Below are 25,069 nucleotides of genomic sequence, written 5' to 3'. Positions count from 1 at the left end.
ACCATGTAATTCATCTGGTGTCATGGTCATATAGGCTGAGGATCACATGATCTACCAGTCCTTTGGACTAATGGTTTCCATGCATCTTTGGTTTTGTCCATTCTTCTTTGCTCTGGATGAGGAGACTATTCATTGTATCTAGAAGGCCCCTCGCAAGCTTTTAAGACCGCAATCACTACTCACCAAAGCAGGATATAGAACAATGTTTTTGTGTAGTATTTTATGCCAATTGAGCTTGATGTCTCCTGTGACCATGGTCTTAAGCCCACAGGTCCAACTGCTCATTTCCTCAGGGTAGCTGGCTGTGTCTAAGAAGCCACCACAATCTTGCTCCTTGTTAGCACTACTGTCCACCTGGACATTCTTACAGCACATACAGCTACGCATGTAGTAGAAACATCATCTGCCACCCTGTACACGGTCATGGGCATGTGGTGCAAATCTTTTGGTGACATTTTTCCAACTGTAGTGCTCACTTTGTGTCTCTTTGTTACATTTTGGTAATTCCCACAATATCAAACTTTTTTGTAATGCTATTGCATACTTAATAGATTACAGTATAGTGTAAACATAACTTAAATGCACTGAAATAAAAAAATTCATATGAATCACTTTATTGTGACATTTACTTTATTGTGGTAGTCTGAAATCAAACTGCAGTATTTCTGAGATGTGCTTGTAGTGGGAAACAAGATTTATTTTCATTGCTTAGCCATTTGGTTAAGCTGACAGGAACAGACGGATTGAGGTAGATTATTTTTTGCATTCCAAGTTAGATAATATAGTGTTAGTTTTATAATTCATCCATTGAGATTCAGCAGGCTTTTTTTGGCTGACTTGGGGACGTTAACAACCACTGACAAAATTGTTTTTGTAGGAAAATTCAGAGTTTCAAACACTTTGACTTTTGAAGTTATAGAATTCTGAATATTGAACCTATACTTATGCCACTTTATCAACTGAAATGTCTAGCCATTGCTTCTGTACATATAATAAAATGATAATTGAATCTTAAATACCAACTCTGAATCATTAGATGATCCCCAAGTTCCATGTGAACAATGAATCAGATTAAATTCCGTAAGCATGGTTTTTGTATTGTTGTTTTATTCTTCAGAACATCCTCAAAAGTGTATATTTGTAACCAAAAATATTTTTATTTGACTAGTCTAAATAAGATAATTTATCATGATTATTAAGAGAATTAAAATAACAGTATTTTTTCAAGTCTTAGCACTTAAAGGACCAGATAAATTATCTTCTCTGGATGCCTTATTTCATATTTGGGAAATAGGAGATGGAGAGGTTGAATGTTATATTCAAGGTCACATTGCTGCTTGATTACAAAGTCAGGATTTAGTTATATCATAGGGGAAAAAGTGAGGTAAGGATATTTTAGAATGATTCTTATGCCAACATCCTCCAGTTGAGGTAATCTGTACCCAAATGAAAAGATCTTTTGTTTAGCTAATTAATAACAAAGTGAGAAAGTAAAGGGCCAGTAAAGAAAAGGATCAATGCATGGTTGTAGTATTTTCAGAAGCAATGAGGATTAGATTATACTAAAGGTTGTTTTTTTTTTCTTTTTAACTCTAAAAATATATTATTTTTCATTCTGGGCACATATATAATTTTCAAGTCAACATGAATACTCAGTCTTAAGTTAGCATTAAAACCCAAAATAAATGTTTACTGTCTAGGGAGGGACTGGGGAAATACACTTCTTTGCTTTAGCCAGAGTTTACTGATACATTTTAATATTTTACTTAGTTCTACATTCAAAATATATTGTGGAAGTATTTTACCCTCTAATTGACAAACAGAAACATTTCTCATTAGCAATGTATATTATGGTAAGAAATGTTGTACTTAAACTGGATTAAAATTTCAATTGCTTCACTTTGCAGCACCAGGTCACAAGCATGTACCTGATTGGGTTTGGATTGTAGTGGGCATCCTCAACTTCATAGCCTACACTCTAGGTAAGACATTGGCAAATAATCATTTTCGTCAGTGGCTGGTCAGTCTGTTAGCAAGGGTAGCCACCTGTTCAGTTTAATTAAGTTTATTAGTATTTGGTTGAATTTGATGCATGTTGTTTAGTTTCTCTGTGAAAAATGTCATTCATTGCTAGGGGTACAAAGAATAAGATAGGGATTGGCCAACTATAGTCTTCAGGCCAAACCTGGCCCATCACCTGTTTTTGAAAATAAAGTTTCACTGGAACAAAGCTATGCTCCTTCTTTACAAATCGCCTGTTGCTGCTTTCTTGCTCTGATGATGTGGGTGAGTAGTGGAAACAGTAGTGTGACCCACAAAGACCCTTTACAAAACATATTTGCTAATCCCTGAAAAGACTATATTTTTTGCCCTTAAATTTGGGAAGTAGTACTGACATAGCATCAAATAATTACAGGATAGTGAGAGATGCTGTAATAAAGATATGTATCACCACAGTGGGAGGACGCATAGTGAAATGATCAGTTCTTCCTTGCTAGAGGGGTGGTCAGAAACATCTGCAGTGCTAGGCTATACTGTTTATTCTACTAGGAATGCTTTTCCTTGGGATTATCTCCATGGCTTGTCTTACATTCTGCCTGTTCTCCTTCCCTGCTTTATTTTTCTCCATAGCACTTAAAACCACATGACATAGTATCTGTTTGCTTGTATACTTGTTTATTGTCTGTCTGTTCTGACTAAAATGTGAACATATGTAGGTCTGTTGAGGGTGGGTATTTTGTTTTTTTCACTGCTGTATCCTCTATGTTTAGAACAGTGCCTAACACATAGTGGAAAGTCAGTAAATAGTTTTTATTTTTATTTCTTTTCTCCCTCTTACATTTTTTTAGTTGTGATTCGAGTGAAAGTTGATGTAACAAATTGGTTTTCCATTCAACAATTTATACATTTTGTTTTGTGAAATTCATTGTAACCCCCAATGTAATAGCCCTGTTTTCACTTCCTTCTTGTGCTTTAGATGTGCTGTACCATCTGCTTGTTGTTTCAGGTCCTCAATTTCCCTTTGTCCTTCTTTTCTATCCCTTCCTGCCTTCTGAGCTTTATCCCCGGACAAACGCTGCCCTTTTGGTCTCATTTGGCTGATGGTTCTAATGAGTGTGTGCCTCCTGCTGTTGTTCACCTTATAAATCTGCGTATGGTTTGGCTGAAAGTAGAGCCATGGTGATTGTGTTCAGTTCCCAGCTTGAAGGGTGTCTAAGGGCCAAGTAATAGTTTTAAATACCTGTAAAATAATAGACCCTTTGTCTCTTCCTGATTGGAGCAAAGGAGAATGAAGAAAACAGAAGACTCAAAGAAGCAATTAGTCCAGAGGACTAATGGCCCACAAGAACCACACATTCCTCTAACCTGAGACTAGAAGAACTAGATGGTGCCCCTACTGATCATTCTGATCAGGACCACAATAGAAGGTCCCAGTTAGAATGGGTAAAAAAAATGTAGAACAAAATTTTAAAAAGAAAAAAAAAAAAGACCAGACTTAACTGGTTTGAAGGAAACTGGAGGAACACCTAAGATTTTGCCCTAAGATAACCTTCTAACTTGAAACTGAAGACACGCTTAAAGGCTCCTTTTCAGACAATTAACAGGCGAGTCTATAAAATAAACACGCTAACACTCGGGTAGAATGTGTTCCTTAGAACAGTCAATAATATGTGGCCATAAGTGCAATAGTTGCCCCAAACCAAATATGAGAAGGTTGGAAGGGACAGAGAAACTGGATGAACAGAAATGAGGAACCTAGGGAGGAAAAGGTGAGAATGCTGATACAGTGTAGGAATTGAAACCAATGTCCCAGAACAATTTGAGTTTGAATTATTGATTGGAAAACTAACTTGCTAACTAAATTTCACCTGAAGCACAATAATTTTTTTTTTTTAAAGCAGACCCTTACTTTAAGTTCCTTAGATCTCTCAGATGAACTTGGTTTATATTCTTAAAAGCATAATCCGGTACCCAGTTGCATGCTAACATGGTGGGTGACCAGAGCTTCAAGAGTTTAGAGAAGCCAGAGATCAGTGAAGTTTGGAAGAATTTGGGGAAAGCTTTGTTAAAAGTTACATATTTAGGCAGAAGCTTTTGTGTATTTGCCATTAAAGGTGAGGTTTTAAAATGTTGCTAAAGGATTTGGTTGCCAGAGACTGCTTAGAGGACTAGGGAAGAGGTAAGAGTGGTCTGTGAGCTCTGACTTTTAAGAGCCAGATGCCTCTTACTGTACCTTCTGCCTATGTTTTGGGTCCACAATTCCAGCAACAAGTCCTGACCTAACATGAACTATGTGTTGAAGAACCTGTCTTGAACTAACATGAGACAATTTATAATCTTTATTCATTGCATTGGGCAAATCTGCAAAAGACCTCCTTAAAGTGTTAAAGAGTAAAGATGTCACTTTGAAGACATAAGGTGCACCTTACCCAAGCCATGGTATTTTTAATTGTCTCATGTGCATGTGAAAGCTGGACAATGAGGAAGGAAGACCAAAGAAAAATCAATGCGTTTGAATTATGGTGTTGGTGAAAAATACAGATACATGTTTAATATCAAAGAAGATTGATACATATTCTTCCAGTACACTGGGTACTGCCAGAAAAATGAACTAATCTGTCTTGGAAGAAGTACTGCTAGAATGCTCCTTAGAAACAAGGAAGGCATGAAGGGACCAGTCTCTGGAAAAGGATATCATGCTTGGTAAAGTAGATGGTCAGTGGAAAAGGGGAAGCCCCTCAATAAGATGGCTTGACCTAGTGGCTGAAACAAGGGGCTCAAGCACAGCAGTGATTGTGGATTTAGCTCAGGACCGAGCGTTGTTCCATTTTGTAGTCCACAAGACGACTGTGAGTCGGAACTGAGTTGATGGCACCCAATAACAACAACAATAACAGTTTTATTCTGTTTCATGTGACTGTTCATATATTTTGCTTCAGAAACATTAATATGTTTGGTTACAGAGTGCCGCCCAAGGCCCTACTGGTGCTCTTTCACAACATGTAGTGTATATCCTGAGTTACTTTTCTAAAATAACCAAAAACCCCTGAAACATCTGCACCCCACAGTTGTAGAGCTGGAATGGGGTGAGGGAGAAAAAGTTTAAAACCTAATTAATATATAAATCATGAAGTCAATATTTGTAATTGCATACGAGTTGCACTGAAAATAGGACATTAGTAACTCGATGAATAATGAGAAAAGGTTTCGAGGAAATATTTTAGCTTCTTAGGGGAGCAGTAAATTTCCTGTCGCATATAAAAGAGATCTGCAGTATTTGGGCAGGAGTTTGAGGTTGTTCCTTTCATATATTCCTTCAAAATATTTGCAAAGTTCCTGTTTGCCACAAACTGAGGTAGGCACTAGGGATAGTACTATGGTGAGCAAGATAAACACAGTCATTTTATAAGAAAATTTTAATTTCTTAAATCTGAATCTTTACTATTAGTCTCATTGTAGTACACTTAGCACTGTATTTCTTTTTTGAAAAAAACAAGTTTTTAATTCATACTCTTCTTTTTGAACTAGCTTTTATCATACTTCTTAGTCTAATATGAAGCCCTGGTGGTGCAGTGCCTAAGGCATTGGTAACCAGAAGGTTGGTGGTTCAAAACCACCAGCCACTCTATGGAAGGAAGACTGGACAGTTTACTGGCTTGGAAATCTGACAGGAGTTGTTATGAGTTGGAATCTACTTGATGGCAGTGGGTTTGTGTTTGTTTTTTTTTAGTCTGATAGGCTTCTTTGTTTCTGCCCCTAAATGAAGGTTTGCTGCTATGCTTTATCCTTACTTTTCTCTTTCTCCTCATTCTCTTGGTAATCTTGATTCTTTCTCAGTACTAGTAAGGTAATTGTCATACCTGTATCTAGTCTTTATTTCTGCAGTTGCTGGTACCCTTAGATTGCGTCACTTGACATCGCAGTGTGGATATCCTGCCAACACTTCAATTTCAGTGTTTAAAATTGTACTAAGCATGTTTTCTCTCAGTCTTGCTCTTTCTTCTGACTTCCTTATTTCTAGTAAGACTACAATTCTCTTAGTTACCCAGGCTGGAAACTTGGAGCCACCTTTGTCTCCTTGTCCTTAGACTTCACATCTTTTGTTGCAACCTGTCTTACTTACCTCCTTAATGTCTTACCTGCCTCCAGCTTTTCATTCCTGCTATATTCCATCTCAGTTTGGGCCTGCTAATTAGTGTCCCCCTTTCCAGTCTGTCATTCACCTTGATGGCAAGTGAATCTTCTGAAGCATTGCTTTTACTGTTGTCACTTCCTTACTCAGATACCTTTAGTAGCTCCCCGGACTCCATAAAACTTAAATTGGCTGACATCTCCTTTCTAGCCTTCTTCTATTGTCTTTTACATAGTAGTTTCTAGTCAGACTAACTACTTGGCATTCCCTGAGCGTGCATTGTGCTTTTCCATCTCAGTCTTTTTGCTGATAGCTCTCTTTTTCTTGAAATGGCATACTCCTTTATCTCTTATCTGCTGAAATCCAACTCATTCTTTACATCCCCACTCAGATTTCATCTGTCTGGAAAGCCATTCTAGATGATCTTAGCCTGAAGAGAACCTTTCTTTCCTCTGCACTCTTTTATGGTTTGTGTTGTTTTTCATGTTTTATCTCCTTTCTCAATTATAAATTCTCTGAGGGCAGAAGTTTAGTTTATTCATCCTTATAATCTTCACCCACTGAGAAGAGTACATCGCACAGTTTCAGTACACTCAATTCTTGCATTTGCTGTGCACCCACTATGCAAAACCTTTTCGGAAAGCACTCGTGGAGGTGATAGATTTGTAAAAAAGGGGCTACAATATCAAGTAGGATGAAATAGGTATCATGACTGAAGTACAGAGTGCTTTTGGATCCTGGAGGATGGAGTGTTTGGTGAATTATACATGAATAGAGAGTGGAGGTTTGCTGGAGTCTTGAGAAGTTAGGCTGAACTAGTAGAACAGCCAGTTGTTAGGCAGATGCAGAGGGAATTCAGAATCCAACTAGAAAGGAGCTAGCTTCTTCAGAATTCAGTGTGTTACATATTTTAATTTTTATAGATTCAACTTTCAGGTATTACAAATTTTATTTCTGTAATCTATGAATTGTGAGAATTAAGGATTGGATTTTTTTTTCTTTTTGGTACTGGCTGATGTAACGGTAACAAGCTCTGATGGTGTAGTAGTTAAAGAGCCTTACTGCTTACTTAAAAGGTTGGTGGTTTGAATCCACCGCCACTCTATGGAAGAAAGATGTGGCAGTCTATGTCTGTAAAGATTTACAGCTTTGGAACCGTATGAGGCAGTTCCACTCTGTCTCAGGGTTGCTATGAGTCGGAATTGACTCCTTGGCAGTGGGTTTGTGTAACTATGCTTCAATTACTGTTTTCATGATATGCTGATTGTTTTGTTCTTTTTCTTCAGCTTATTTATTTATTTATTAGAATTTATTGAAGAAGACTTTAATATAGATGTTGACCTTTTTCCTGTGGCATGTGTTTCTGTTCCAGATGGTGTGGATGGAAAGCAAGCCCGTAGAACCAATTCCAGTACCCCCCTGGGGGAGCTTTTTGATCATGGTCTGGATAGTTGGTCATGTGTTTATTTTGTTGTAACTGTGTATTCCATCTTTGGACGAGGATCAACTGGTGTCAGTGTTTTTGTTCTTTATCTCCTGCTATGGGTAGTTTTGTTTTCCTTCATCCTGTCTCACTGGGAAAAGTATAACACAGGGATTCTTTTCCTGCCATGGGGATATGACATTAGCCAGGTGGTAAGTATGTGTTCTGCCTTAAATTTTCAATATTGCCATGAAGTTTTTGGAACATTTTTGTCATTCCTACTTTATTACATTTATACTTTTTGGTTAGAACAGATGTGTACTTCTTTTCTTTATATTATTATTATTATTTCTACTTTTCTATGGAAAATTTTGAACATACAAAAAATTTAAAAAATATAGTATGGTAGACTCCATATATGCATTGACTGACTTTTTAGCAATTACCATCACATGGCCAGTCTAGTTTTAGAGATAAAACTCTACCCTTCCTCACTTCCCTTCTCTCCAGTTATTTTAAAGAAAATTCCTGACATTATGTCATAAATATTTTAGTAAATATATCTAAATTTTAAGAGCTCTTTTAAATACATATACATATATACACAGAATCACAATGCCACTGTTAGACCAGTCATTTTTTAATGCTATTAAATATCCATTAATTCCACTGTTCATTGTGTAAAGAAAGTTATGTACATATAATTAAATTGTTGGTATTTTGTTTTCATCCTCAACTTTTGAGAAGAGAAATTTTTCTCTCTCCTTCATAGGCTTGCTATTAACTCTCCCTGCCTTTGAATCCCAGCTTTTTGTGTTGCCATTTTGCCCGTTTGCACCTAAGGCTCCAGTAAAGAAATCAGAAGTTGGCTGGGTTTGAGGAGTGAAATGATTGGGTGGGCAAATTTGTTTATATTATGGTTTAACCAATTTATGAGGTGCCTTAAAGTGCTCCAAATGATGGCCAGTTGCTTGCATTGTTTAGAAGTTAGTTATTTTATGGCAAGAATAATTATTTTAAAGGCAAGAAGACTTGCCATACATCAAGTTTAAGCATACTTCTTGCTTTTGCTAAAACGTCTGACTAGACTTATGCTGCGTAAGGCATTATTGACTCCCTGAACTTTCCAGCTGTTAATGCCTCTGTATGCTTTTGTCTGCATTTTCCTTCCAGACTATTTCTTTTGTCTACATAGTGACTGCGATTGTGGGAGTTGAGGCCTGGTATGAACCTTTCCTGTTTAATTTCTTATATAGAGACCTATTCACTGCAATGATTATTGGTAAGAAGCTCCATGTTGAAGCCTGTCTTAATCATCACTTTGTTATTAAAAGTCAGTGTTTGACTATAACCCCTACCAGTGGCCCTCCAGCTAGCAAAACAACCCGTTACAATTTCAGCCTTACCATTAAGGGGGAAAAAGAGTCATTTTTGTATGTTTTTATTTGCTCAGCACCAAGCTATATCTAATCAGAGGAAAATATAAAAATAAATCACATGACCCTTGTAAACCAGCTATTCAAATTAATTTTTATTACATTGGAGGTTGCACGTTTAGGTAGAAATTTGGTATGGGTTTCATACTTACCTGCAAGTTGACTGTTTGTATGAAATAGAATAAATGAAACAAAATTTACTTTGTGCCTTTACTTATTATACAGTAATTGTGCCTTTGTTCTGCTCACATACCTTCCTACTTAACCCAGTGAATATTAGGTCAAGGTTATTGGTAGTGGTAATGTTTCCCCTTTGGTTTAGCCATCAGGGATATCTACAGGATGACTGAGTGGCTGTTATGGAAAGAGGCAAAGAGGAAGAGGAATCTGGGTTATTACTTTCGGGTACCAGGAGTGGCACTAAGACCTTTATAGAAGTAAAAAGCCTTACTTGTTAGATATTGCTGCATTTCCTATCTAAAAATAACCATGCCTCTTTCCTTTGGTGAACCTTGGCAATAGAATGCGAATTAAGTAAGGCTTAGAAACAGCTGAGCATGTTGTGTATTAGGCACTGGGTTTTAGAAAAGGAATGGTTTGAGCCTTTTCTGTGGCTTTGGACCATACGTATTTTAGGAACTTTGCCTTCCTTGTAATCTACCATATGTTCATTTTTTGGTAAATATATGAACTGTTACTTCTTTATCTTGAAAAAGTTTAGCTATTTTTCATTTCCTACCATGGAATAATGAAGGAGCTCTTGTGGTATAGTGGTTAAAGCATTCGGCTGTTAACCAAAAGGGTCAGAGATTCAAACTCACCAGCCACTCCAGGAGAAAGGTAGGCAGTCTACTTCTGTAAAGATTTACAGCCTTGGAGACCCTGTGGAGCAGTTCTTATACTCTCTTAAAGGGTACCTGTGAATTGGTAATAGGGGTTTGGTATTTTTTTTGTTTTTTAATTACATAATGAACCATTTTATTTAAGTAGCTTGTTCTATGGTAGATTTGCTGCCTCTTTAAATATTAACTTTAAAGATAGACTTCTGATGGGAGACATACTTTTGAATAGTAAGTGGCTACTTTTCATTTTGTCTGCTAATAGGTACATAATTTTCTTGGTAACTTCCAGTGTACCTGAATTTACCCCTCTGAAATAAAACAAAAGCCCCATGTTTCTATATAAATAAAGCAGCTTTTTCAATGCTAGATTTGAGTAGATAGAAGTGATACAAGGGCCTTAGGGCCAAAGCAAGTTAAGTTGGATTCTACTGATAAATAGTTGTTGGTGATTAAAGTGGATGCCCGGATTTATCTGACTAGAACCTCAAGGTTAACAGGAAGCTTGATAAAAGTTTGCAAGGAGGTAGATTGGCTCCTATGTGGCGCTACGAGAAGTTGCCTCATTGGCTATGGTAGACAGGCTACCAATGTAGAAAGTAGTATTACCCCCTTTCCATTTTTTCCCTACTTTTTATCATGGAAAATTTCAAATACTTCTGTTCTTTCTATTTTTATGTAGTAAATCCTTCTATATCATCACTGGCTTCAACAATTTTCAGTATCAGTGCCAATCTTGTTTCATATGCATCACTACCCACTCACCCTTTGTTATTTTCTAATACATACTATTTATACACACCCGTATAATTATGATTTCTGCTGTACTTCATTCCTTCCCGTACGTCCAGGTTACCATATGGTGCTCTTTCCTAGAGACCTGAAGGACTTCCTTTAGCATTTCTTACAGTGTAAATCTGGTAATCAAACATTGTCTCAGTTTTTGTTTATCTGAAAATGTCTTTATTTTGCCTTTCTTTTTCTTTCACCATTTTGAATATGTTACTCTAATGTCCTTTGCATCTATTATTTTTGAGTCAACTCATATATCATTATCATCCTGTATATAATGTGCTGTTTTTTTCTGTTGCTTTCGAGATCTTGCTTTATCTTTGGCTTTCAGCAGTTAGGTTATGATGTGCCTTTGTGTATGTGTGCTTGCTTGCTATTGGCGTTTATTGAGCTGCTTAGATCTGTACATTAATAATTTTGACTAAATGTAGGAAGTTTTCAGCCATTCTTTTTTCAGATATTTTTTCTGACTTGTTTTCTCTCTCTTCTCCTTTTGAGACTCCACTTACATGGATGTTTGTTGTTGTTGTTATGTGCCGTTGAGTCAGACCCGACTCATAGCGACCCCTCCTTGGGTTTTTGAGGCAGTATCACTATGGAAGTAGATTGACCCATCTTCCTTCCAAGGAGTGGCTGGTGGGTTTGCCTTCTCGTTAGCAGTCAAGTGCCGTAGCCACTATGCTACCAGAGCTCCTACATGTATGTTAGACTGCTTAATTTCTGTTTACTTGTGTTCAAGTTCACTGCTTTTTTCCTTCTGTCAGCTTTAAGTTCACTGCTTTTTTCCTTCTGTCAGCTTCAATCTGCCATTGAGCCCATCTAGTGAATTTTTCATTTAAATTACTGTATTTTTTGGCTCTTGAATTTCCATATGGTTCTTTTTTTGTAAAAATTATTGTGGTAAAATATACATAACATAAAATTTACCATTGTAACCATTTTAAAGTGTATAAGTCAGTGGCATTAAGTATATTCACAGTGTTGTGCAACTATCACCACTATCGAGTTCCAGATCTTTTCTATCATCCCAAAGCTTTTTGTGTCTGACTTTAACTTAAGAATAATGTTTTCAGGGTTCCTATGCATTGTAGCATATATCAGCACTTTACTCCTTTTTATAGCTGGGTAAGTAATAGTCAGCTACAAAAAAGAAATAATACTCTGTGGTTTCCTTGCTTCTGGGTTCCACCTCCTAAATCTTCATTTACTCTCTTAGCCCTTTGTTCTGTCCTCTGATAGTTCAAGCCAATAAGATTTTTGCCTTCTGCAGTCCTGAGTGCAGATCAGAGGGATATTTAGTGAAAGATTACCACAAACTCAGACCTACCAAAAGCAGCTCAGTTTTTAAAAAATAGAACCCTTTCTGGTTTCTGTTATTTCCACCATGTTCTCTGGGGTTTCTTGTTTGCCTATTTTATCTTTTAAGGTACTTTTTGTGTTCGTAGTTTTAATTTTCTGTTTAATAAATATGCCAGGAAGTATGCAGATCCAAAATATTTTTGTGACCATGTTATCCTTGGATTGTATCTCATTCCATTCATTCTTTTTTATGACTATTGCTGTGCTTATTCTGTAGTTAACATAGAAGTTAATTTCCTTATTGTAAAGTCTAGTCTTCAGTTATGGCAATACCAAAACCAAATTTGCGTATGTATGGGTTATATATTTGGAATATAGAATTTAATAGATAAGTTTTTAAATTCACAATTAAGTACTCTGCACAGGAAGTATTTTGGGTGCATTAAGTACTCCTCGGAGGGAAGGTTGGGCAATCTACTTCCGTAGTGATACAGCCTCAGAAACCCAAGGAGGGGTCGCTAAAAGTCGGATTCGACTCCACCATGGCAGTGCATTTGGTTATTTGTTTGGTTTAAGTACTGTTTAACAAAGAAATAAAAGATGTAGTTTTTCACTTTGGCAATCCCTATAAAGCCCAGGATTTCTACATTGCTTACTCTACTTAAGATAAAACTATTTCAAGAGTTTTGAAACTCAGATTACTCTTGGTAGCAAATCTTTTACAAGTTTGTCTCGGTTTGTTTCTAACACTCCAGAGCTACATGTGGTTCTCGGTGAATTCATTTAGTCCTGGCTCTCCTCCAGGACTTCCAACTTGACATGGAGTGACTTTGCTGCTAAACTTTTCTAGGGATGTTGAGGACATCAGCTTGCCTTCTTCATTTTCCTCTAAGATCCTCTGCCTTGGGACACTTTATTCTACTTGAATTTGGAAGTAGCAGAGTAAATCCTCTTTTGAGATAAGATTTCTGTTTGGTGTTTTCCAGTTCTTTTCATTGTTTTTAGTAATTGTCTTAGAAATCGTTTTGCAGGTATGTTTTTCTACCTTTGACTCTTAAGGTCATAGCTGCATGTATCCCCCAAGCCAAGTACAGTCACCAGGAGTCAGGAATGAGGAGTGGACAAACTAGGGCTGATATGTTGAGTGACAGTAAAACATTTATATATAAGTGTCTAGAAAGTTTTCAGATGTATTGATTTGGAGTTTGAAAGAGAGAAAGATGAGGAAATGACATTTCTGTAGATTATTGGATCAAAGAATTTTAAAGCTGCAAGGGATGTTAGAAGATCATTTAGCTCATTGTCATTGTAAAGCTGTGGAATCTGTAGCTCAGAGATGTCTGATTAGCCCAAGGCTACAGTAAGTAGATGTTGGAGTTGTCTTGAAGCTTGTAGTTTGGAGAGAAGATTCATTAGGTCACTGAGGGAGCATATTAGCACAGTGGAATGCCCAGATAGAAATACCCAGGAGGAAAATTGCAGATAAAGGACACAAAATGAACTGGTTAGATGGCTAACAGGAACATTGAGAAAGTGAAATCATAAAGGCAAAGGGAGGAGAGAGCTACAGTGAGTGGGTAGTTGACAAAGTCATCTTGCTTAGAAGTCAAAGAGTGAGAATGTTAAGGAGTGACTTTGGTCATTTAGGAGAGCTGATAAATTTCAAGAGTATAGTTTCTACAAAATAGGGCTAGAACGAGTAAGAGTGCTGAGAAAGGGAAGCAACAGAAAGGTGTGGCAAATGATAGAAAATATAGCAGTAAGATAGTAGGTGTTGAGAGCAGCAAAATCAGTGATAGGGTTTCTTGGAAAGTCTGTTCTTACTTTTAGGTTTGAGGAGAAAGAACCAGTAGGGGTGAGAGAAGGGGCTGAAACTGAAAATGCTGGAGAGAGGAAGACTGGTTAAATGGCAAGCAGCAGGATACATTAACCATGCCCTCCCAGTACTTCCCACTTCCTGTGCAGTTTACTATAGGCCAGGCACTGTGCCAAGTATCTTTATGTATAATAACTTTTAATTCTCAAAACCCTCCAGGGTGGGTACTACTCTTATCTCTATTTTATAAAAGAGGAAACTGAGGCACTGAAAGGTTAAGTTGTCTAAAGTCATATAACCAGTTAGTAGCACAACTGAAATTCAAGCCCAGTTTGGTTCCTTGAATGTATGCTCTGAATCACCAAATAGTACTGCTATTCTTCCAGGTATAAATATTTTTCAGAATTGTATTTAATTTTATTACAGAAGTAAACTTGAACCTGAAAATTACTGGGTCTAAAAATACTGTATATTTTGTATGTATTCAATTATAATGATCACTCTTGAGTAAGAATTAATAGTAATTTTATTCTTCTCTTTAGGTTGTGCATTATGTGTGACTCTTCCAATGAGTTTATTGAACTTTTTCAGGTAAGTTTTTTTTTTTTTTTTTTAAATTAGACGAGAAATATGAAAATCAGTAGAAATTGTTACTTAGATGAATTTAAAGACCAGTTTTTCTTTTTGGAGTTCAGGCACTTTGAAAAGAGCATGTATTTTGAATCTAGAATGAGTTTTAGGATAATTTAGGGTATCTATGATTTGCTAAGGAGCCTTGGTGTTGCTGTGGTGAAGCACTCAGTCGCTATCCAAAAGGTTGGCGGTTCCAACCCCACAACTGCTCCATGGGAGAAAGATATGGTAGTCTACTTCCATAAAGATTGCAGCCTAGGAAACCCTACGGGGCAGTTCTGTTCTGTCCTATAGGAGTGCTGTGAGTCAGAATGGACTCGCAACAGGAGAGAAAAGGTGGTGATTTGCTAATGTCAGTTCACCCATAGCACAAAGGATACAGGTTCTTTTGTTACAGTTTTGGGCTCACCAGTCTTCTGATTTATCATTTTTTGTGAGTGAATCTACCTTCCAGGAGAGAGTACATTCCTACTGAATATAGGTATGTTCACATACCAATATTCTATTTTGTATTTTGTAAATTGATCATCAGTAAGTATAGATAGCATGATCATAAAATAAAATTTCTGAATCTATGTAGTTCAGGACCAAACCCTAGACTTTTTGCTGACCCTTCCCAAATAACGCTATATAATTACTATATATTGCCTTGGGTAGAAGTCGGGCAGATGGGCTCTCATTTCTGTGATCTGTGACACTTCCCACCTTTTCTCAGCCACACTTAATTCACTTAATGTATCCTGCATGTATTTTACTCTTCTCTCTCAGTAATTTTGCTCCCACTGTTTCTTCTACTTGAAACACTTTCTGTACTTCCTACTTTATCCTTCAGATCTCAAAGCTTTCTTGCAGAAACTTATTCACCATGTTAAGCCCAACTTGATGAATCTTCCCTATTGCAGCTGGCAATCATTATAGAGTTCTATCACATTTAAAGCTGAAGGGCCTCAGAGATTGGGTCATTTCTTTCTCATCTTACCTGTGAGATTGGGCCATCTTGCCAAAGGACATGTAATCAGTGGCTGAAAGACTAAAATTTGAGGGTTAGTTCAACTTGTCATAAAACTTACATTGGATTATCTCCTATGTGCTTGGAGCACTAACATGTACAATTGGGACTCTAAGTTCAAAGTCTTCCCTATAGTTCTTCTTATAAATTCTTTGTATCTTAGTAGCACCTATGAGGTACTCTTCTAAAATTGTTTTGTGTTTATTTTAGTTCACTATCAGAACATAATCTTAAGTACATTCTTAAGACAACATTTGATAGTTTGGTTTAGAGAAAAATTAGTTGGGACTCAGAGTCAGTCAGTAGGAGTCTTTGGTAGCACAAATGGCTTAGTACTGTACTACTAGCTGAAAGGTTGATGGTTCAGATCCACCCAGAGACTCCTTGGAAGACAGGCCTGGTGATCTGCTTCTGAAAGGTCATAGCCTTAAAAACTCTATGAAGCAGTTCTGCTCTGCACACATGGGATTGCCATAAGTGAGAATCAATTCAGTGACAATTAATGATAGGAGTCAGTAGACTTCAGTTCTAGTCCTGGCCCTGCTACATGGTAGCAAGTTCTGTAAATTCTCTCATCTTCACTTACCCTATCTATAAAATGGGGTAATAGTGCTGGTTCTGCCTATGCTATTTGTTTATTGTGAGTATAAAATATAAGAGAATAAATGTGAAAGTATTTTAAAAAATGCAAAGTACTATGCAATGTACGTTTTATATGTAATGTTTTTTATATTACTTGATTTTTGTTTTTTTCCAGAAGCTATAAAAATAACACCTTGAAACACAATTCAGTCTTTGAAGCTATGGTTCCCTTCTTTTCTCCATGTTCGCTCTTCATTTTGTCTACAGCATGGATCCTCTGGTCACCTTCAGATATTTTAGAAATACATCCTAGAATATTCTACTTTATGGTTGGAACAGCCTTTGCCAACATCACTGTAAGCTTTTTTCTTTTAATAATCATAACATGTAGCAGAATTTGATTTGAGAAATCTTTTTTTTTTTTTTTCTTTTTGGTGAAAATCTACATAGCAAAGCATTCACTAATTGAACCATTTCTACATATGCAGTTCAGTGACACTAGTTACATTCTTCAGCTATTCTCACTATCATTTGCCAAATTATTTCACCCCCATTAACATAAAATCACTGCCCTCTACGTTTTTTATCTAGTTGTTTTTGTCAGTTTGATCCATGTAGAGAATTCTTTAAAAGACCACAATGCTCAAGGCAAACATGCTTTACCAATTAAGTTAAACTGTTACCTGGTCCCACCATTCGTCTGTCTGTTTATTACACTCTGGTGGCTTGTGTGGTGCTATGATGCTGGAAGCTGTGTGCCATGGTATATCAAATACCAACAGAGATTCTTGGTGGACAGGTTTCAGCAAAGCTTCCAGACTAAGACAGACTAGAAAGAGGGACCTGGTGATCTACTTCTAAAAAAAAATTGGCAGGTGAAAGCTTTATGAATAGCAGCAGGACATTATCTGATACACTGCTGGAAGGTGAGCCCCTGAGGTTGGAAGGCACTTAAGAGATGATTCAGGAAGAGCTGACTTCTCAAAGTAAAATCGATCTCAATGATGTGAATGGAGGAATCAGCTTTTGGAACCATCATCTGCTGATGGGGCACGACTCAAAAGGAGAAGAAACACCTGCAAACATCCATTAATAATAGGAATGTGGAATGTACTAAGTATGAATCCAGGAAAATAGGAAGTTGTCAAAAATGAAATGGAATGCATAAAGATCAATATCCTAGGTATTAGTAAGCTGAAATTGACTGGTATTGGCCGTTTCTGATTGGACAGCTATATGGTCTGCTGTTCTGGGAATGACAAATTGAAGAGAAATGGTGTTGCATTCATTGTCAAAAAGAACATTTCAAGATCTGTCCTGAAGTACAATGCTCTCAGGGATAGGATACTATCCATATGCCTACAAGGAAGACCAGTTAATACAACTATTATTGTACATTTACATATGTGTATTATACATTTACAACCAATAATTGCCCAAGATGAAAAATTGAAAATTTTTACTAACTTCTGTAGTCTGAAATTGATCAAACATGCAGTCAAGCTGCATTGGTAGTTATTGGTGATTAGAATGCAAAAGTTGGAAACGAAGATGCATTGATAGTTGGAAAATACAGCCTTAATGATATAAATGACACCAGAAATTGCATGATAGAATTTTGTAAGACCAACAACTTATTCATTGCAAAAAACTTTTTGAAACAACATAAATAGCAGTTACACATGTGGACCTTCCTGGATGGAATACACAGAAATCAAATCAACTGTATCTATAGAAAAAGACAATGGAGAAGCTCAGTATCATTAGTCAGAACAAGGCCAGGGCTGACTGTGGAACAGAACATAAATTGCTCATATACAAGTTCAAGTTGAAGCTGAAGAAAATTAAAACAAGTCTAATGAGAGCCAAAATATGACCTTGAACATAAAAAATAGATTTTAACACATTGAACACTAATAACTGAAGACCAGATGAGTTGTGGGATGACATCAAAGCCGTTGTACATGAAGAAAGCAAAAAATCATTAAAAAGAAAGAAGAGACCAAAATGGATGTCAGAAGAGACTCTGAAACTTGCTCTTGAACAGAGAGTAGCTAAAGCTAACAGAAAAAATAGTAAAAGAGCTAAACAAACAATTTCAAAGAGCAGCTGGAGAAGACAGGGTATTATAATGAAATGTGCAAACACCTGGAGTTAGAAAACCGAATGATGTGAATCGAAAAGAAAGAACACACTCAACATTTCTCAAGGTGAAAGAACTGGAGAAAACATTCAAGCCTCGAGTTACAATATTGAAGGATTCTATGAGCAAGATAGGAGCTCTGGTAGCATAGTGCCTAAGGCACTTGACTGCTAACCAGAAGGCTGGTGGTTCAAACCCACCAGCCACTCCTCAGAAGGAAGATGGGGCAATCTACTTCCGTAGTGATACTGCCTTGGAAACCCAAGGAGGGGTTGCTATGAGTCGGGTCCGACTCGACGGCATATAACAATAACACAACAACATGAGCAAGGTAGATATTGAATGATGCAGGAAGCATCATCGGAAGATGGAATTAAAAAGAATTGGTTGACATTCAGCTATTTCAGGAGGTAGCATGTGATCAAGAACTGATGGTATTGAAGGAAGAAGTCCAAGCTGCATTGAAGGAATTGGTGAAAAACAAGGCTTCAGGAGTTGATGGAATACCCATCGAAATGTTCCAACAAGCAAATGAAATGTTGGAGGCACTCACTCGTTTATGCCAAGAAATGTGGAAGACAGCTACCTAGCCACACAACTGGATGAGATCCATATTTGGGCCCATTCCAAAGAAAGGTGATCCAACAGAATGGAAATTATCAAACAATATCACTAATACCACACATAAGTAAAGTTTTGTTGAAGATAATTCAAAAATGATTGCAGCAGTACATAGACAGGTGATTGCCAGAAATTCAAGCTAGATTCGGAAGAGGACATGCACAAGGAATATCGTTGCTGATGTTGGAAGTATCTTGGCTGAAAGTGGAGAATACCAGAAAGGTGTTTACCTGTGTTTTCTTGACTGTGCAAGGCATTTGACTGTATGGATCATAATGAATATGGATAACACTGTGAAGGCTTGTTATTCCATTAATTGTGCTCATGTGAAACCTGACATAGATTATAAGGCAGTTGTTTGAACATAATAAGGGGATCCTACATGGTTTAGAATCAGGAAAGGTATGTGTCAGGATTGTATCCTTTCACCATACTTATTCAATCTGTATGCTGAGCATATAATCTGAGAAGAAGTACTCTGAAGAAAAACATAGCATCAGTATTGGAGGAAGACTCATTAACAATTTGTGATATGCAGATGGCCAGCCTTGCCTGCTGAAAGTGAAGAGGATGTGAAGCACTTACTGATGAAGATCAAAGATAACAGCCTTCATTCAGTATGGATTATACTTCAACATAAAGAAAATAAAAATCCTCACAACTGGACCAGAAAACCACATCATGATAAATGGAGAAAGGATTGAAGTTGTTAAGGGTTTCATTTTACTTGGATACACAATCAATGCCTGTGGAAAGAAAAAAAAATTCAAGAAATCAAACAACATACTTCGTTGGGCAAATCAACTGCAACAGGCCCTTTTAAAGTATTCAGAAGCAAAGATGTCACTTTGAGGACTAAGGTTTGTCTGACTGAAGCCTTGGTATTTTCATTTGCCTCATATGTTTACAAAAGCTGGACAATGAATAAGGAAGACTAAAGAAGAATTGATGCCTTTGAATTATGGTATTGGTGAAGAATAATGAATATGCCACAGACTGCCAGAAGAATGAACCAATTTTTCTTGGAAATAGTACAACCAGAATGCTCCTTGAAAGTGAGAATTGCAAGACTCGTCTCATGTACTTTGTCAGTCTTGGGCCAAGGACATCATGCTTGGTAAGGTAGAGGGGTCAGCGAAAAAAGAGGAAGACCCTCAAGGAGATGGATTGACAAAGTGAGTGCAACAGTGGGCTCAAACGTAGAAACATTTGTGAGAATGGAGCAGAACTGGGCTGTGTTTTGTACTGTACAGAGGGTCACTATGAGGAGTCAGAACCTACTCAATTGCACCTAACAACAACTAGAACATTGGTTTAAAGATGACTTCAGGGGATAATTTCGATTTAAAGTTTAAGGTATAAAGATCACCTCAGGGCAGTAGTTTGGAAGGGGGGTTCATCCAGCCTTAATAGATCCAGAAAGTCCAAAAACAAAAAAACAATCAAACTCACTGCCATCAAGTTGATTCCAACTCCTTTGGGTTTCCGAGGCAGTAAATCTTTATGGAAGGAGATTGCTCAGTTTTCCTTCCACAGAGTGGCTGGTGGTTTTGAACTGCCAACCTTCTGGTTAACAGTCACATGCCTTAGGCACTAGGCCACCAGAGTCCAGATACCATAAAAATTTGAAAACTTACTTGGAGTTGTATTTGGAACCATGGTAGGCTTTTTTTCTGGTTTGCCTGCTGAAAACTTCATGGAATAATTTATAGATTTCCTTTGGATTCTAAATAGTAATGGTGCGGTTGAAATGGCTGTAGGCGAGATGGTCAGTTTAGGGAGGTTGAAAGGGATTTTTTTGAGAGAGAGAAAAGGCTATGTGTGCACGTGCACACACACACAAACACACACATAGGCATTTATTTAATCAGCTGATTTTCAATTCAAGAACAGAATAAAAAGCAATAAAAACAACTTCTTTTACAAAATCCCTTTGCATGCTGTTGCCTAGCAAGAGTGCATACAGGGAGGAGAGATAGGAAGAGTTGAGAAAAGACCCTGAGGGTTCTGACAGTGAGAGAGCTTGTGCTCCAGCTCTGGCCGGACCCTTAAAAAGTTTGTACTTTGAACTTAGCCACTGAACTTATATTTCCATGTCTGTAAAGACCCTAAATCTTATTGATTTCACAGGCTTTACAAATCTGAAAGCATTATTACCTTGTGTAAGAAGGCTCTCTGAAAGACAAAAACCATATTTAAGTAGCTATTGAAGAGAAAGGGAACGAACCAAAGAGGTTCTGAGGTGTTGATATGGCAACATGACTAAATTTGGAGGTAGCACTTCTTCGTTATTGCTGTAAAGAAATTTAATTGTGTAAGAATGTGGGAGGCTGTTTGAATTTTTTTTTTCTTCAGATATCACAGAATCTTAAAAATATATATTTTATCAAAACTGACCCAGTAGAAGAATACCTTCATAAATTCTTTCCACTGTCTTCTGACACACACAGTGAGGGTCTGTGGGTTTAGTGTAAGGGGTAAGGATACACTTGGCCAGACAGTTGAGCAGTTGAGAACTACTGTGTATGTGTTGGCTCAGTACTTGAATGCTTTTTAACTGTTGGAGTGACTAGTTGTGGAAGTGCTTTGCTAACTAATTTTTTTTTTTTTAACCACCTTCAAGTGCCAGTTGATTGTCTGTCAGATGAGCAGTACCCGGTGCCCAACTTTGAATTGGTTGCTCGTTCCCCTGCTCTTGGTTGTCGTGGTGGTGTACTTAGGAGTCGCCTCTTACGTTGAGAGCATTCTTCTGTACACATTAACAACTGCTTTCACTCTGGCCCACGTCCATTATGGAGTACAAGTGGTGAGTAATTTGGAGCAGAATGGATTCCATTTGGTTCTTCACAATAATGGAAAGGGGATGAGAAATTTAAAATGAAAGTTGCTTATTATAATAGCTAGAAGGATTGGGAAACAATCTCTAAATTTTGGATAATAAATAAATTACAAGGTATGTAATTTCAGATACTGTTTCTTTAATGAATGTCAGAACTACAGATGATGTGAAAGCTGGATCATTATTATAAGGAATTCCTTCTTGTTTCTGGGTGGGTGGAAAGGTAGAACTGGTTTTGGTGAGTAGAATTGTGTTTCATGATTTTAACCATATGGATACAGATAGTTTCATTTGCGGATTATTTATTTCTTCACTTCATTAACTTTAGGAGCATTTCTATTGCTCACTAATATAATTTGGAAAGAAACTGAAATTGATCTTATATTCACTGCCTCCCGCCTCCAAATTCTGTAAGCAATATGATAAGGGAGGTTAGAACTTTAGGCTAAAGGAAGAATTTTGTATTATTTGAGGCTCGACTTTATATATGCTATTCCTGAACACCCAGCAGCAGAAATAAATAAGCAAGATCAGGGGAAATACTGAAGAACATGAATTTAAGAAATACCCTGCAAACCTTAATACTCTCTTCTAAAATAAAAGACTAGTTTTTCAGTCTTTTATTTTTCTTTTCTTTTTATTTTTTAATTTCTTTTTTCCCCACTTAACATTCTGTTCTGATTATTTTGCATATTTTAACATGGCCTCATTAATTGTGAGTTTTAAGTTTTAATTGCCACACAATATTCTGTCAAGGAGATTACTTAATAATTACCTAATTTTACTTAGTCATGATGCAGTTATTTTAGTTATTAAGTTGTTTCCAAATATTCACCACTATAAATAATGTTAAAGTGGACATTCTGGAGTAATTTTTTTCTTTCATTTGTTTTAGTTTTTGAGAATAATTTCATGAAATGGGATTGTGTAAAAGAGTATTTGCGTTATGTCTCTTAAAACACTTCTATTTGGTATACTTCTTTTTAAAGGAACCCGCCTATGAATCAGTTTTGAGAAAAATACTTCTGTGTTTTTGTACATACTTTAAAATGGGGGCACACTTCCCATGTTTGGTAACTTTATACATTGCATATATTACAAAACTTAGACGTTGTTTCCTTAGTGTTTCTCCCCAAAGTAGCCCTCATTTGTTAGAGTAAAATAATTGAAATTATATGGTTAAAAAGCTATCGTAACTGATGAATTATAATATAAGATATACCAATTATATTTTCATTTGTGCAAGTTTAACATCATCTGCTTTAAATTAAATTAATACTTCTAGCCCTTTGATATTTCATCAGTCATATGCATGAAGGACATAGTTGCCAGTGTCTGTTGCAGTGATTTTTCAGTAGATATGAATGCGATTCTGTGTAACCTTGGAGGGATCTGGAAAAACTAGATTATGGTGGGCAGACCCAGGTTCAAGTCCTAAGTCCCTCAGGGTTAGTCTAGTTCTCTCATTTAGCTATCTAGCTCTACTGTACCAGCCCTAATCCAGAAAAACCTCTTCATTAGTTCTAATGATATTTGTTATGTCTCTAGAGAGAGACTTCTTTGTATCTTTAAAAAATAACCAGGTACTTATTTGTCACTGCCTCGTGTTCTGATTTTCTATAGGTAAAGCAGCTGAGCAGCCACTTTCAGATTTACCCCTTCTCATTGAGGAAACCGAACTCGGATTGACTAGGAATGGAAGAAAACAAAATTGGCCTGTAATCTACAGAAAGTACTGTAAATAAGATGCTTGTAAATATTTCACCCATCACCATTGAACTAAACTGTTCTGTTTTGACAGACTTAGGAACACAGTATGTGTGGTACTTGGAAAACAAGAGTAATTCATATGATCTGAACTTGTGGAATTTTGGGCCTATTAACTCCCAGCTTATTTTATTTTTTTATAAAACCATGTGATTTTTTTGGTTAAGCAAAGTCTAATGTATATTAGACCAGTGAAGTATTTCCTAGTGTTTTTAGCTTCCTGAGGCTGTAATGTTTTAGTTCATCCAGCGTTAAAGATGCTTTGCTTTTATTTTTTAAAACCCCAAAATTGGTCTGGGAATATATGATAACGTTTGGAAAATCACAATGTGTTTTCTTATTTGGTACTTTGTAATAAGTCTTTAGCTGTGGAAGCTATCAGTGGCCCCAAATCTAATACAGGGAGAAGATAAAAGCAAGTCACCTTCAGCAAGAGGTGCCAAATGATTACAGAACAATATACAGTTGCCAAAAACTGGTTTCTCTTTCCCATGGAAATGCCTTTTGTTCTCATATCACTAAGAGAGCCAGTATAAATATTTATTTAGATTCTCTAATATTTTGGCTTTCTTTGTTATGGAACAGATCTTGATATATGGCTTAAATTTCTTTTAAAGAAAATTACCTGTTGAGGGTTAGTAGAGAGTGAGTTGTAATTATAACTCGCCCGTTAGCATTGTTCTTTGTTTAAATGTGGATTTGCCCCCTCAGCTGCAGGTTGCTGAGATTTGGTGCCTGGGAACCATGATTGTATGAATGCATGTGACAGTCCCAGTCTTACGATAGTTACTTGTGAGGAATGTGGATAAAGTACCTTATAAGAGAAAATGAATTTGGAATTAGGAATCACATGAACTATGGCCAACATTAGTTTTCTGATTAAATTTATCATTCCCTTCTCTCTGTCTCTTTTTCTGTCTGTGAGATAGAATGGGCTTTTTTTTTTTTTTTCCATACAGGATTAAGCAGAGAGAAATTCTCTCAACTTTTGCCTACTTGCCCCACTTGAAAATTTTTGATATATATGCCTTACTGAGTATGAACTCTCCCTTTTAATATGACTTGGAGTAACTTTTGAGGTTTACTGGTAAATATAAAAATCTAATGCAGTTATAGATCACATCTTTGCATGAATGTGGATATTGTATTTCTTTTTTAACTTTGTCTCCATTTAGTTTGGTGGTGGTGAAACTTACTTGCTGATTTTCTTTTATTTTCCACTGAATGATGTTTGTGCTTGAATGAAGAGTGTATCTTAAACCCCCTTTTTTTTGGACGAGTTGCACTTGGATAAAATAGGCACCACTTTGTTGATATGTAATTAAATTCATAACCATTATTTATCTATGGACGTGACCATTGTTAAATTTAATTGTAATGTACTCCTTTGTTGAATTTCAGTCTGCTGCTTTGTAAAAATAACTATGTAATTGATAATTCATTTTTTAAAATTTGTAAATTCTAATCATTGTCACCCACGTTATTAGAAATGAGGAGTAACGGAAACTAGCTCATGGTTCCGAACTCATTTTAAAATATTGTAAGGGTTTAGGTCTATTCAGTGACTTTCACTGAGATAAAAATAAACACAGGAAATAGATGAAAACTGATGCAGAAAAATGTGGGTAGAAATCCCATGTGTCTAAAGATATTGCCATCATGGAGGTCAAAGAGCCAATTAAGTGAAGGTAGCTATTTTTTATATACATTGTTTTATGTCATCTGTAAAATTGAACT

General features: G+C 36.6%; 1 protein-coding gene across 1 annotated transcript in view; it reads left to right on the top strand.

Moving 5' to 3' along the window:
* The window catches only part of SELENOI (selenoprotein I), a 49,334-nt gene extending 26,080 nt beyond the window's left edge, over nt 1-23,254 (top strand). The window contains exons 4-10 of the mRNA XM_007938882.2: nt 1,908-1,982; nt 7,506-7,768; nt 8,730-8,838; nt 14,281-14,329; nt 16,138-16,318; nt 21,350-21,532; nt 23,189-23,254. Coding sequence (XP_007937073.1) covers nt 1,908-1,982; nt 7,506-7,768; nt 8,730-8,838; nt 14,281-14,329; nt 16,138-16,318; nt 21,350-21,532; nt 23,189-23,254 — 926 coding nt within the window. The remainder of the gene's footprint in view (nt 1-1,907; nt 1,983-7,505; nt 7,769-8,729; nt 8,839-14,280; nt 14,330-16,137; nt 16,319-21,349; nt 21,533-23,188) is intronic.
* The last annotated feature ends 1,815 nt before the right edge of the window (nt 23,255-25,069 follow it).

This window comes from Orycteropus afer, unplaced genomic scaffold, assembly GCF_000298275.1.
Source record: "Orycteropus afer afer isolate SDZICR_OR568_19922 unplaced genomic scaffold, OryAfe1.0 scaffold00054, whole genome shotgun sequence".
Taxonomy (NCBI): domain Eukaryota; kingdom Metazoa; phylum Chordata; class Mammalia; order Tubulidentata; family Orycteropodidae; genus Orycteropus; species Orycteropus afer.
This window is presented reverse-complemented; position numbering and strand designations above follow the sequence as displayed.